Consider the following 15676-nt stretch of genomic DNA (forward strand, 5'->3'; position numbering starts at 1 on the left):
GCAGCCTGAGCCACCTGGTGCCTCCCATAAAAAGAGGTTCAAAACTGCACACACCAGGAATGCAAAGTTATAACACTAATTTATCTACTTGTTGCAGCAGGCACTGTAGCAATCCAGAGCCTGTTTCCTAGCAGGGTTTCAACATAATCTCAGCTACCAGCTTCTCTCATCAGATCCCTTAAGGAACGTGTTCCTGTCACAGGCCAAGATGTTTCCAGGGGCAAGCAGAAAAGGACCTTTTCTGGAATAGTTAGGTGAGGCTGTCCCTTGGATGTTGTTTACAGCCATCCTTCCACATCTCTGTCTTTCTGATTTGTGCTTTACTTGCTCTAGCTGGATTCACTGGCAGAAGCTGCCTCCAGCATGGCACTGCTCACAGTGTGGCAGCCAGATAGATCAGTGCATGCTAATGCTTCCCAGAACTTCCCACGACCTGCAGGATGCTCTCCCACAACCCACTTGAAGAAAGCAGTGTGCACCCAGAAGTCCTAAGAGCATGCTTGGGGCAGGTGGGATCACCATTAACTCGGTACAGATCCCCAAATGGCTGTTCAAACACTGCCCAAATCGATGCTGGCATTGATCTGCTGACTCAGCACTGGCACCCGCTGCTCACTGTATCACAGCTTATTTATAGAAGCACTTCTCCAGTTCACCAGCCTCCTGTTCACTTCTCTCTTAACCTACATCCTGATTTTAGAAATGTAAGGGACACTCAAAGGTAGGTGCTGATTTTCAGGATACCATGAAGCTATGGAATCCTCCCGCTTACATCTGCTGCTTACTGTCATGGGCTCCCCAGTTTCCACCAGGAGCCCCTTACCAGTAGCCAAAGCCACTCCAAACAAAAGCCACCTGTGCTTACCTTGGCTCTCCCAGTGCTCTGAAGAATGTGCACCAAGGCAGAAGCCACCTCCTCCTTGTTCTTGACACTGATCACGGGTTCCAGCACGGAGCACAGCAGGGCGTAATTGCTGGTAACATACTCCCCAAATTCCTTGTACTGCTCCATGGGCAGGATGGTGATGGTCTGGTAGCGGGATTTGATCCGAATGGAAGGCCCCCCTGACTTGCCTTTGTTGGCTGTAGGGGTGCTGACTGGGTACCATTTCTCCACAAACTGGCGACCGCTCACGCTGGCCGTGGGAATGTTGACCAGGCCTATGTAATTGTTCTTGTCCTTTTTCTTCTTCTTCTCTACGTCCTTGTAGATGTGAACCGTGATGCTCTGAATGTGTGGGAGGCTGTAGAACTCAAAGTGCTCCCCCCAGAAAATGTTATCTGCTTTTGCTTTGCTGGTGGTGCGGGCAAAGAGGGTGTCATCAAGGCACAGCTCACAGAAGTATTTCTTCTTAGGGGTCAGGTCCTTGGCCTCTATGATCCAGAGGCGAAGCACGTTTTCAACTCGACGGCAATTGTCCTGTGCAGAAGAAAGAGATCAGTTTTGATTCAAAACCCCTAAAAATTGAATATTTCATCTTCTGAAGCAGCAGCAAAGGTGCTGCCTTTTCTGTCTGAGGTGAGGACAGAGTCAGAATTAAAAATCAGATTGCCTGATCTAGAGAGAACTGGAATCTCTAGAAAACTGGACATTTTCTAAAACAGAGGCAAAGGGCTGCCATTTGTATGTCAAGAGTGTTGGAATCTTTTTCTTCTTCAAAAGCCATATTTGAAATGCTTTAGAAAACAAACACTCTGCATGAGAGCCTGTCCAAAGCTGCCAAACTGGTGAGGAAACCCAGAGCACTGTTAGCCTGTCCCTGGGAGGAACGGCTGCAGCTATGGAGTGACTTATCAGACATTTCCAGCTGATCTGCAGCTTGATTCCCTGTCTCACTCTGGCTCCAATTGGTTTAATGTTGGTTTTTTTGGGGTCCTAGATTCAAACATGACCCTTAGGAAGCCGTGCCCCATCTTTCCCAGGTGCATGGCCTCAGAAATCCTGCCTGCATCCCAAGCTGGCTCTGGGGCAGGGATCAGGAAGCACGCTGGTGTGTATTTACTCATTAAAGGTCTGACCTACTGCACTCCCTGGGATAGCACACGGCAGCTTTAGACACACGGATGAGCGGACGGCTCCCCAGACTAAATTAAATGAGGATGCATCTGTGGGAAGCCCTGGTACACTGGACTAAAATCCAATCATACCACCTCCATTCCCCCACTAATCTTATATTTGCAGTTTCTATTACCTTCATGGGCTGCGATAGTCTGCGTATGTTTTCCATCCACCAGTCCCTCTCTGCTGCAGAGGAACAACTGAAGCATTTACTGCCCTTGGAGTAGGTTACCTGGAATGAATAAATGACAGACTGAGCTCAGGCAAGCCTAGGAGACATGGGAGAGGCTGCAAAAAGCAAGGAGGAAGATAAACAGTGCTTGAGGAACAAAGTAAATATGAAAAAGGGAGGTAAAAATACAGCGGCCTAGAAAGCAGAGAGGATGAAAGGCCCACAAAACGCAGAGAGCAAAAGAAGTTTGAGGTTAAATAAAATTAGAGAAACTAAAGAATTTATATAAAACTAAGAGCACCACAGGCTCCTCTTAAAGACTTTTAAACAAAGCTTTAATCAGCTAGTTAATATTTATTTTTTTAAAACAGTTGTTAATTGATCTGTGGCTATTAAAGCTTGCCGATTTCCCTGTTAAGGCCCAGGGGCACTTGATTTGGTTACTGACAATGCATTAGCATAAGGCAAAACACACTGGACACACAAAATATTTCCAGGAGTCCATATAGACAGCAACAGCCTAAACAAACTGAGGGAGCTGTGCTCTGCTCCAGCCCTGACAGCTCTGCTTTCCCACTCCAGGGAACCACCTCGGTTTCCTCCCCTCTTACCCGGCCTGACAAGCCTCATTTACTCTTTCCATTCATTTGTGCTCACAATTACAAAGCAGTTTGAGGCAACAGCCTCAGAGCGAAGTTGTTGCCAATGTTTTCCACCCAACTCCCCAAGCCTAAGCAAGCTGCAAAGTGCTTCCAACCAGAAGAATGAGGCTGAAGCAAACAGGAACAGTTCCTGGATGCATCATGAGGGACCAGAGCCTGATATGCTGGTTTACTGCCAAAATTTTCCAGGTTGTAAACAGATCTTTGTTGCAGAAGTTTAGACACATCTGACTAATCCTGCTGAAGACAGAGTGACCTACCCCTGCCACGAAGGGTGATGTGGCCTCAGCTGTAACCCAAACACACAGGGCTGCACTGCTGGGGCTGTGATAGCAGGGCTGTGCTCACACACAGAGTTTCTGCCTTTTCTGGAGCAGAGCTCAGAGCCACAGCCTGCAGCCTCTGCTGAAACAGCAAAGGGATCTTTGCATCCTGCTTCACGGTGCAACGGACACGTGCACAGCCACTGAGGCTTCTCCTTTGGCAACTGGAAAGCACTGAGCTAATGGAATGGGGCTCTGACTGGAAAACTAATTTCTTGGTTACAGTAAATTTTATAAATTCAATTTTAGGTGAATTTGGAGAGGGTGAGCACACAGCTAATATACATACTATGGCATGTCCATTGTGCTGTATGTATCAACCACACATTTGCATGCACACTACAAATGCTTATCAAACTGAAGAGATTTTCCAATTAGGAAAAGACTTCTCTCTGTTGGCATCAGTGACTGATACCATTAGCCTCAAGGACTTCAAAAGTCACATGGTGGCTCCACATCCCCCACCCAGACCTCAGCAAAGCAATGGCTGCTGCTCTGCTTTCCAGTCCCTCAGTCCTGCAGCAGCATTCCCCCAGGGTTCGGGGGACTGGCAGCTGCCTGTTTTGGAGCCTGTCCCTACCTCAAAGCAGAAGTCTCGTCCAAGGATACTGTTGTGAAGTGGTTTGACAAAGACTGCTTCTTCTGCTGCAAAGTCCAGAGTCTCTATGGTGCTGGCTTGGTTCAGTAAAGACTCATGGGAACGGGACTCCTTCAGCTTGGGCAGCTCACGTGGTCTGTAGGACAAGGAGGAAAGGAAATGTCTTTTTTTCATCACAATTACCAAAAAGAGCTGGCAAGATCCCAGACAAAGCTGCAGCTTGTCTCGGTGCTTATTCAGAGCAACTTCCACAATTAGTCTGCAGACCTTATGAAAATAACATTAGGCCAGTAACCCCAGACTCCCAAGGCAATTTCCAGCCTAGGAAGTCCATTCCCACTGACCTAGAAATTATAGCTGCCAAGCTGTCAGTGAAAGAACAGCAGCAAAAAATTCAGAACTTAACTGCTGAAATTTTAAAAAAGCCCATATAGGTAGCTTTGGATGTAATACTGAAAATACTTGTTACTAGCTAGATTAGTAGACAGATGTTGTGTATTAGCAGCAAAGAGCACATGGATTCCTAAATGTGTAACCAATGCAGAATGAGGATTTCTCATTGCAGCAGATGACCCTTCACAATGTATTTGATTTTTAACATACAAAGCCTTTACACTAAAGTCAAATACAAAAATTCCATCCCACTTCCCAATTGCTCATATCAGTCACTCTGCATTTTCTTTTTCAGCTGCTTCTTCCAACTTGAATTTCCAATTTTTTGGATACTTTCTTTCTCTCTTAACTTCTCACCGACACACAGTGCTTCTCCTTTCTGGCTGCTTGTCCTGTAAATCCCTGAGCTCCACCAGAGCTGAAATCTCCCAAATTCACAGCACCTTTTTATCACGGCAGTTTTCTCTTTGTCCCCACCAGTTCTTGAACGCATCTCAAAGACATTTCCCTCCCTCCACCATGCCACAGCTTTTGGCATCAACAGTGACATTATCAAATGTGTTTTAAACCTTTCTGTACTCTCCAATACGATTTAATGCAACATTTATGCATAGTGGGGAGCTCTGCTGTCAAACAGCACTGCAAAATGTGCCCAGTTTAGAGGTGATGTGGCTTCTCCTTCTGCCTCCAAACTGACACGTGCCCTGGAGGCTTCTGCAACAGTCATATAACACCTGAGGCACAGCTTGCATCTCAAGGTAAACATCATGTGCAGACACCTCTTATTTTTCCTGTGGCAGGAATTCAGTCACATCCTTCACAGTTGACCAACAAGGAGGAAGAGCAGAGAGTCCCAGCTTAGCAGAGAAGGAGCTGTTGACCTGGCAGGTCTGGCTTTTGTTAAAATCTTGAAGTCCCTGAGCTCAGTGATTCTGGAAGGCGAGTCCATAAATGTGGCTGCCCATCTGGTAAGTGTGACTGGGCACAAGGAACAGATGTGGAAGAAGAGAGGCATCAGCTCTACACATCCCTCAGAGAAAGCAGTGCTCCTGTGTTCGTCTTCACAGTATTTCCTCTTTGATTCAATTCCCAGTATCAAATGGAAAAGGTTAAAGAATGTTATTTATAGAGGAAAGAAAAGCACAGCTACCTCTAACAGCTTCCCTAATTTTGAAAAGTAATTAGTTTCTGTACACTTCCCTCACATATACAAAAAAAAAAAAAAATTCCTCACATTCGTTATCCTTAGCAAAATCAAACTCCTCCTACCTGTAAGCAATTCCATAGGGGAACTCAGAGGCAAAAACCCCCCAAACATTTGGAAAAGGCATCTTAACGAAGGCTGCTTAAGAAAACCTTGGGCACCATAAAGGATACAGGCAATGCAACAAGCAGAGCTCACCCAGCTGCTCCTTTGTATGGAATGAAGCACTGAAGGTATTGGAGCAGATTCACACACGACAAGATTTATGAAACAGTGAGGGAGAACTTTGTTCACATTTAATATACTGAATGACCTAAGTGCAGGCAGCAAAACCCTTTGATGGGAGGAATATTCCAAAGACACTGATCTCAGATGCAAAGCAGCAGCCTCAGTAGGAGCTTTGGCTGTGCTGTGCTTTGTTCTAACAGGTTCCAGCAGCAGCTGAACCAACGCAAACCCAAACCTCAGCCATGTATAATTGAGCACTTGCTGCAGTTAAGGTAGGGCAAGTCTAAAATAAACACACCACAATATGCCACTTTAATGTCATCTCTGCACAATCCTCTCTAATTTCTCCTCTCAAGAAAGCACTGCTGAGGTCACTTGGCTTCTGTCCCTGCCTCAAACTCTGAGCAATTCCTGTCCTTACAAAGTACTGAGAGCCTGGAGCCAGTGCCCGGTCAGTGTAGGAAAGCATGGAGTGAGCACAAAGAGGGGCAAGAGGAGGAGGGAAAGAGAAATAATCACCAAAGAAAGGAGGAAAAAAAGAAAAAAAAGGTATGTAGCAAATTCCAGTTAAGCAGAGGCTGCACATGGAGCAAGACAAGGCAAGCAGACCTACATGAAACAATTGTAGAGCCACTTAGCAGAGCATCTCCAGATCATAGCGGTGCCACATGCCACAGCCCTTCCCTCCAAACTTCCTGCTCTCTGCTACATCCCAGACAGCAAATCCTGCCCAGAGAGGAAGAAAGGCACAAACAAATCCAAGAGGAGTTCTTCCTCAAGCCTCAGGTTACAGATTTCAGAGCAATACCGTGCCAGGCAGATAGGCTGGGGCCAGGAGAGCAGCCACAGCTATGGCGAGGAAAGCTCCCTCCTTGGTGAGGAAAGCTCCCTCCTCGGTGAGGAAAGCTCTCCCCTTGTTGAGGAAGGCTCCCACCCCCCAGTGCCACAGAGGCTCCTGCCTGCTCCTGGGTTGCCAAGGCACAGCATCCCCTAAGGAGATTAGGGGGGGCTGGCAGCCAGCAGAGGCAGCAGGCAAGGGGAGGCCGCTCTGCAGGCGTGGCTAAGGTGACCTTCCTTGTCCTTTCCTACGAGTTTGATGAGATCCAGACATTAAAGGCAACATGAGAGAGCGAGGAATCTTCCAAGAAAGCCTCCAAACAGCCTCTGGGAACAGGGCAGGGGCAAAGGCAGGTATGCACAGCAGATGTACTCCAAGCCTGCACATCCCATCTTGCAAGTCACACCTTTTAGGAGCACCTCTTCTGCTCCACTGCTCTTCTGACTAGTGGGCTGTGAGCATTTGGGTTTGTTGCAGAGCAGCTGGAGCACTGGTAGTTTTGTTGACTCAGGGTCTCATGGCAGACAAATGCCAGTCTGTTCCAGCAATCCTTTGAAGTTACCATATTTAAAACAGCTCAATAAACTGATGAAGTTGTTTAGAATTGGCACTTTATCTTCCATAAACATCAGAACATCCTAAAGCTGTTGGTTAGGTGCAACCACATGCATTTACAAACAAAAGTATATGCATTTGTGAGCACCACAGTATAGATTTCATCTATTGATAGATCTGCAAAGCAAATCTTTGACTTGTGCCTATATCAGCAGCATCCCAATCAATACAGGCAATAATTATACAGAAATAGTACTTCTCTGCTGCTCTAAAGCCTCATCTGATATGCTGAATCTGTAAGAAGGAAAGAAAATTGCTTGCTGGCTTCCTTTTGCCATAGACACCACTAATTCATGTCCCAGTGTCCAGCAAAGGGGCTGGATTAACAGGGTCCTTCCTGCATTAGGTAGGAAGCTACTGGGAAAATGAGTACTGCTCAGACTCTGTCAGCAGAGAGGTAATCCCAGGGAAGCAGATTACTGTAAACAGGAAGATCACACATGCAAAAAGTGGGGGAAGGGTTGTTTGTACAAATCTGTTTCTGTTAAACAGCTCCATTAACAACACAAATCCTGTTTTAAATTACAACTAACCTCCCATGATCAACTTTTTATCCTGTTGCTTTTTCTATCTATGTCTGTAAACAACAGAGAATGCAAAGGAACTACATGGGAGTTCAAATAGTTACCAAAGCACCAAATAATTATTATACATTCTCCATAATTCCTTTCCCATAGGAAAAAGAGACAGACAGAAGAGGAGCATGTCAGGGAACATTTTAAACTGCTCACCTCTTTTCATATGTTTCATATGTTTTTGAGTACTGGTCTTCAGAGCTGCATCACTTCCTTGTAAATCAGAGCCCAGACAATGCCCTAAACCACTGACCTGGCAGCAGCACGCAACTGCCACTGAAAAGGAGCTCTCCAACCACCCCATCTTGCTGGCCCAGCCCCAAGCTGACCCCTTCCCCTTGCACACCATAATTCAGTAATTTTCCATGACAGGAAGATCTCGGTTGTAAGCTGGGAACTGGAAACCTCTGGTTTTCAGAGCCTGCCCATGGCACACAGCAGCCTATTAGCAAAGTTCTATTATATTCTACTGTCTATAAGGCACGTAGAATAAAGGGTTAAAATCCTAATTGCTCTGGTTATGAAGCTCTCCTGCTGATTTTGACCTATTTAAAAGCCAACCTACAAGGCACAAAAGACTTCCAATTACCGAGCTTACCAGGGAGAGCTCTATATTACTTGTAAAACAAGCCTGTGGACATCAATAATCCAAAAGATTTGAAAAAAAAAAAGTTTAATAATGAACTTTCCTTTACCAAACTGGTGTGAAAGGAAAGAACTCAGCCCAAGCACCCAGCTACAGCCAAGTCTCCAAACTGCCTTAAACCAAGCTGCTCATCTGCATGCTTCAAATAACTCCAGCAATCTCCATGTGCTGGGAGACACACCCCAAGAGCAGAAAGTCGAATTCAATACTTAGCCACTCTGCAAAGTCCCAGGAGAGAGCCTGGACTGTAATGCAGTGAACTCTCTGCTGTTATCCCAGCTCCCAGCCCTGTGGAACGGGACCCTACCGTCTCCAGCATCACCTGCAATTCACCCGTGCTCTGCCCGCGCTGCAGCACCAGCTTTTTCCCTGTCCAAATGCTCATTTTGTAGGCACCACACCCCTCTTCATTTTCCAACTGCCAATTATCTGAACATCCTATTACTTGGTCAACAATTCTACAAGTCTAACCAGTTTTATTATTAATTTTTTTTCTTTTTTGAAAAATCGGAAACTTAGGGTAACTTATTTATCTGCAAGTTACACTCAGGTGTGATTAAATGCTGGGTTTTTTTGAATATGTTTTTCTAGTCTTCCACTGAGATTCTGGTCTTTTCTGGCAAGGTCCAACCCAAAGCCTCATTGTTTGAATCCTGGATTTGCAAAGCCCTTCCCTGCCTGCCTGCTCTCCCTGCAGATCACAGCTTGTCTAACAGACACCTCTCAGGGTTCAGCCAAGCAGGCTGCTGGATTTCACAGCAGGAGAGTTCTCCTCTCTCCTCTGGTCTCTGCTATTAACATTTCCAATTGGTTTGTTTTGATGGACCAGAAATGCTTAATTGATGCAGTTTAATTTCCCTGCTAAACTCAAGGTGAATGCTTCATGGAGGAGCCTGGGCTTTGCAGAGAAGCATCAGCCATTAAGAAATATGTATTTACAAAGGGGTCAATAAGCTTGCAGGTGGGAGAGAGCACCCCAGCACTAAGGGGAAGGTCTGCGACAAACACTAGGGTCTTGGTCAGTTTTCAGTGAAAAAACCAAACAACTGCTGAAAGAAATATGTTCACCAAACCAGGAGTGAGGCATCCCTCCAGAAACAAACCACTCCTCCCTCCCCTTTCCCCACACTCCAGTATGCTGATAGCGACAGATATGCTGAATGAATGCAAGCTGGGAGTGAGTCAAGCCTTAATAACGCATTGTGTAACACAGATTTCCATCCTGACAGCTAAATCAGGGTGAAAGTCCCCCACCCCTTTTTTTCAAAAACCGGCATTAAATTAGAACGGACCTGAAAAACACGGCAGGTTTTGCTTCTATGATTTACCCGTGCTATTTTCTCATTGCAAAGAGGCAAGGAGGGAGGAACAGGAACTTACCGAAAGTAGAAGAAGCTGTGGCTGGAGGAGTGGTACCGTTTGACCATGAAGCCCAGAGCCATGGCTACCTGCTTCCCTGTGCCCTGCCAGAGCCCATTCCGAGCCCTGCTACCCCTGGCTCATAATGCCATAAAATGACTTTTAGCAAAGCAGGAGGATTCCCACGTGGCTGTAAATCCCAACAGGGCAAAGCCCTCCCAGCTGTCTGCAGAGCTTTGCTGCAGTCACTGAGACCATATGCAGCCAGTCACAATCATCTTTGCTCCCTCTCTGTAAACAAAACTGCTGGTCCTCTTGGAGATACTCTCAAATTCCTCGCCACAAACTGGAAATATTAATTTGGTCTCTCCTTTCAAACAAAATTTTCCTTAAGTCTTTTCGCATGCTTTTTTTATATGTTTTATATATTATGGACACTGAGAAAACATTACAGATGAGTGTGTGAGTTGAAAAGCTCAGAGGATGCAGGAGGAAACAGGCTGGAAAAGCTGTGAAAGATGCCACAGTGACACGGTGCCAGGTTGCCTCATGGTGAGAGCTGTTGGCAGCCTGGTGAGATGCTGCACTGGCCACACATTGAAGAGGCTCATTCCCACCTGCCCTGGCTCACAAAGGAGTCCTGGCTCACAGTCTAAGTCCTGCTACATCAATGTCTTGTAAAGACAACAAATTCAAGTACAAAAAACCACCAGCAAACAACCTGAGCCCAAGTAACAGGAGGGATGTGAATTACAGACTGAGAGGTTATGGATTTATTCCTACAGGACACCTGGATGCTGATCCATGTTTCTAGAGGGGCACCAGAACTCTCTCCTCTCCCTATCCACTAACCCAGACACACTGAAATAAAGTTAAAAATCAGAAAAGGCACATTGGCCAATTGCTTTCTGCTGAAACAGAAAATCTGATTACAAAGAAATCTGCAACTCATCGCCATCCCTGCTCCCTACAGCATTCCTGATTCCTTTCTGTTTTAAATCAACTCTGAAGGGACAGCATCCATCCTCTGTCATTGTCCAGCATGGCATGCAATGTTACAGTATCCCAAATCTTGATGTGCACCAGGATAACTAATCTTCCTTAGTCCAGAATTTTAGAGGTATTTATCTGTAAAATCTCCACTTTCTTGTCAGGTCCCAAACACCCCATGAAAAGGCAACATGACAGCAGCCTCTATTTTCCTCTAACCCATGCAGGTTTTAATTTATGAAGCTGTATAATACTTTCTTTGACGGCAGGGCTCTTGTGTTTGTCAGAGCAAGAAAAGGGAGATGCTATCAGTCATCCTGGCCCTGAAAACCTGTGTAACACCATGACATCACCTAGAATCATCTGCTTGAAACGTGAAAGGCCTGACTCACCAGGGCAGGGCAGGAAAGTTCTCACTGCTACAGACTCAGAGGCTCATGCAGAATGGGGGAGAACAGAAGGTGAGAGAGTGGCAATTCCTTCTCGTGAATTTAGAGTCAGCTCTGTGTTCAATAATGCCACCATGTGATCAAGTACCTGGATTTTATGCTTTTGTGCTTTCAGACCATCAGAGAAAATGCACATTTCATTTCAGTCTAGTTGAAAATTTGTGCCTACACTGGCAGGGAGTAGAAGGGGGTCTGCTTTATAAGAGAAGGCAGCTTTGCTGTGTGTAACATCATGTCTTAAACCAAAGATGCAGGAATTAATTACAGCTATATTTATTAGCTTTCTCAGAACAACAGTGCTTCCCTGACACTACAAAAACAAGTATCCAGCATGAGTACCAAGCTCAGGAAAGACAACCAGATTATTTGTGGCAAAGAAATTTTCGCATTACAAAAATTCAAGCAAAGCTGCTTCCAAACAGTGGTAAAAATAACAGGTACTTGATTACCTGGTGGCATTATTTAAGATGCTTATGCTCACTAAGTTGCTTTTGTGGCCACGTTGCAACACCCTGAAAATAGAGATTTATAGGAAAACTTGCATCAAAGCAGCCTGGGTGGACGACAGGAGCAATGCCATCTAGCTGGTTAGTCACATCTGGTAAGCAGCAGGCTTTTCTGTAACTCCTGATGTTAACAGACCTCCAACATCCACAGCCTTGCTATCTCTGTGATTTTATGGTCTGCCTTTCAGATGGAGAAGGCAGCACCATTGATTGAAGCACCACAGCATGACAAATACAACTAATGAATTCAGCTCAGCTAAAGGAAAAGGGAAAATGCACTGAACAATGTCAAATCACAGAAGCCTGCCGTGGCCTCGAGTACAGGCCAACTTACTTTTCACTCTATCTACTTCTCCTGCTGGGCTACCGTGGAATGTGGCACAGAATATGTTTAATAAAAACAGTCAAGGGACTTTGCAAACAGTTAGGAAACACTGTGTGTAAGAGACTTTGCTTGCCTCATATAAATCCATTCCCAGCCTGGTTCTCCAGCAGAAAGCTAAACAAGCAAAGATAAACCAAATGGAGTACTAAGATAAAAAGAAATTAATGAGTTTTCCAGTTTTCTGAAAAACAGATCATCTGTTCTTTGTGGTAACACTGCAATAACCAAAACACCAACACTGCAAGGGTCCTCAGTGTTCCTGAATTGCACTGCACCACTCTGGGCTGTGCCAGCGCCGGTGGAACAACCCTGCTCACACCAACACAACTCCTCATCTCACCACAGCACTGGCCTGCAGGCAAGCCCTGCATGCAGCAAGGCAAATTTCTCTCCAGTTGATCAATCCCATGGTTTTGTATCATAAAATTGGAAGTCTGCAGCTTATTTGAAACAGATGCAGGAAAAGGTACTGGAGTCCATCTGCTTAACCTGAGCTTTTTGACAGCTGTGAAGAGCAGCAGTTTCCCATCCTGTATCAGCAGCACACTGCACACTAAACTTCTGACAAGCCAGAGGCAGCCCCAGAACCCCACCTTGTGCCAGCTGGACAATAAATCCCCTTCTGGCTCTCCTCCCTGAGTGCACTCACGTGCTGGGTGTCAGCCCTGCACCTTACCTGTCCTCAGAATTGCTGGGAGAGGGCAGACGGAAACTTATGTTCCTGTCCAGCTTGGATTGACTCTTTGTCCTCTTGATGGATCCCTTCAGGCGCCTACTGAAGAAGCCCTAAAATAAGAAGGTGCAGAAATGAAACAGGGAAACTGATACCAATAATGAATCACTCAATGCACTGTCACTGAGTCCAAACACAGAGGTTTGATGCCAGGCACAGGACTGGGATTGCTCTGAGCAGGAGGAAAGGCAGGGCTGGATTGTCAATGACAGTTCCAGGAGGTGAAAGCCTCAATTGCAATAATTAGCACTACTCACATTACTGGGGCCTTCAATGGATTCCAACTATTATACAAAAGACCCAAACCCCACAATGATCATTTAAAAAGCAGCAATCTTCAACATCAGTATTTGTCCCTACTTCCCCTCTACATGCCATGTTTTTAATTCTTAGTGGGCTTAAAAGTACAGAGGTCTTATGAGCTTCTATTGAGCCCACAACTGCAGCCAGGTTTGCCTTTTTAATTGAGATATAGCATATTAAATCTTAAAATAATTCATAACTTCAATAATCTGGATAGCCAGAATAGAAAATTTCAAAGCATTTCACACACCAGTGGCTTCAGATATCAATTATAATATTGGTAAGAAGCAAAGCTCAATTCAAAAATCTGCTTAGGATCTAAAATTAAAATAATTTTCAAAGATTTTGTCTTCAAACTACAGTTGTTCAAGCAACAATCACAGCCCAAATGCATGTTAGTTGGAGGGAGCCTCTGAGATCATCTGCTCAATGGGGGTGTACTGCCAACACCAGGTCAGCCTAATTCCGACTTGGTCTAGCCAAGTACTGAAAACCTCTGGAGACAGAGGGAACTAAGGAAGGGGAATCTGCTTTCTGCATCTGAAGACTGTGCTACATTTAAGACTGCCCTTCAGTTTCTGAGCCTGAGGCTCCTCAGGGATGAAAGCTGCTACATTCTCCTGATAAAGTGGACAAGAAAAGGCCTGATATCCAAATACTGACCCCCCCCCCCCCGCAAAAAAACCCCCCAAAACAAAACCAAAAAGAAAAAAAACCCCAAAACCAAACCAAAAAACCCACAAAAAACAAACCTCACAAATGTATACAATGTGCTGAGAGAAAAGGTACTATCAAAAGGGAAGAAGTGCTTTCAGTTTGGTGTGCCACTCACACTCAGCCCATGATGCTGCACTTCTCTTGGTCCTGATATTGAAAAAGTGCCTTTGAAAAAACCCTTTAATCAATAGATGCTCCTGGGCTTCTCTTGGGGCAGTTGCTGGAATTCAATTAGAGGATGTACAGCACTTTCAAAGGCACTTTTGTATATTCTGACCTCTCAGCATAAAAGGTAAGAAACCCAGCCACAGGGATTCAGATCTGGTGGACCCTGGCTTCAGTCCAGTACCTCCCAGTCTACTCCAACTGCAAACATGAAATACCACAGCTTTCTCCCCTTAAGGGCAAATAAGACAAAGCTGACCCAATTCAGCAGGGGTCCAGAAGTATTTATATTGAATAATTCCAAATCCCACTCAGAGAAGGATGGTGAATATTCATTTTTGTGTGCATGTACAGTTTGAAATTGGTACTGCTTTAACATGGAACATACTCTTGGTTTAATTGAGCATAATCTATACCCCAATGAAACAAATGTTCTATCTGGGGTTGAATAAGGTTAACCGGAGTTGACTATACAAAAACAAACAAACAAACAAACAACTGAAACGAAAACCAAACAGGATAAGAACATACTTAAAGACAAAAAATTATTCAAACAAAGGGTGTACTTATTGGTCATCCTCAAGAGTTGAAAACCTTTGCAATATTTGCTCTGTGCTGGCAGCTCATGCAGGGCCAGTGCTTACAGATGGACAACCTGGGAGCAGCATGAAAAATTCACATGTGCCAGAACTGAGCAGCGTTTTTTGATTTCCATTTGCCAAAGGAAATGCTTTTAAATACTGAATGCAGATATAAAAAAGATGTAGTGATGAAAAACAAACTTCTATCTGCAACAATACCCCTTAACTGAAAGTTTTATTTCCTTTTACTCCTATAGACAAGAAGTCCCTGCCAATGTTTATAAAGCAGCCTGCACTACTAAACATACAAAACCATCTTTAGTGCTTTTCTTATTGTCTAGGTATTTCTCCTAAATAATTATTTCAACACAAAACTGACTCTTGTTTGATTCTTATACCCAAATGTAATGGAGTGTCTGAATTTTAAGAATCATCATGGAGCTTCTTTAAAACAGTGGGAATTTTACTGCTTAAACAAACACCATAAGACAAAAATATGTAAATTATTACCCAAACTGCAAGAATTGATGAGACTATGTTCTTAATCAAAAAAAGTACAAAATATTCGGTAGGATTGACTAACTAATTAAGATGAAATTTTCAAAGGGACAGATTTGAGGTTCACACTTAATGAGATGGAGCTCAGTGCAAGTTGCCCTCAGAATCACAGGTTTAGGGGAACAGGGATGGAAAAGAGAGATGGGGAGAGAGTGATGGTGCACAACCAAACACACAATCTGGAATAGGTCAGGGCAGGTTTGTCACCTCAACCAACAGCATCAAACACTGGCCTAAGAAAACCCAATGATAACAATCTCTAAAAATAATTCAATCCCACTGAGAATTGTATTCATCTCATTTGGAAGTTAAGCCACGCGACTCTCCCGCTCTGCCAAGAAGCAATCTCCACAGGAGAAGGGATAATTCAGCAAGCTGTTGGAAACTTCCCCTCATAGCTGCACAGGGAAAGCACAGAAACTCTCACCCCAAGTATTTCCAGCCCAGGAGTGGTGGTTGTTGAGGGCAGTTTTGGCTTTAGGAAAAGATGACTTTGTGCCCAAGATGCCAACTGGCTGTTTGTCCTTAACCCGAGCAGAGCAGCACAGGAACTGTCTGACAAATTCAAAGACAGCCCAAGTATGAGCTACTCAACTCCTGAACTGCTGCTCCCCATG

General features: G+C 44.7%; 1 protein-coding gene across 17 annotated transcripts in view; it reads right to left on the reverse strand.

The window, feature by feature from the left end:
* Window positions 1–15676, reverse strand: part of RASAL2 (RAS protein activator like 2) — a 161972-nt gene that overhangs the window by 24163 nt on the left and 122133 nt on the right. For 14 of the 17 annotated variants that reach the window (XM_030279570.4, XM_030279569.4, XM_030279572.4 and 11 more), the window contains 4 exons: window positions 12679–12788; window positions 3797–3950; window positions 2193–2291; window positions 866–1420 (listed from right to left, as the gene is read on the reverse strand). In XM_030279570.4, the coding sequence (XP_030135430.4) occupies window positions 866–1420; window positions 2193–2291; window positions 3797–3950; window positions 12679–12788 (918 nt within the window). The remainder of the gene's footprint in view (window positions 1–865; window positions 1421–2192; window positions 2292–3796; window positions 3951–12678; window positions 12789–15676) is intronic. The other 3 variants (XM_072932970.1, XM_072932972.1, XM_072932971.1) reach the window with 1 other exon arrangement.

The sequence above is a fragment of the Taeniopygia guttata genome, chromosome 8, assembly GCF_048771995.1.
Source record: "Taeniopygia guttata chromosome 8, bTaeGut7.mat, whole genome shotgun sequence".
NCBI classification, from domain to species: Eukaryota; Metazoa; Chordata; class Aves; order Passeriformes; family Estrildidae; genus Taeniopygia; species Taeniopygia guttata.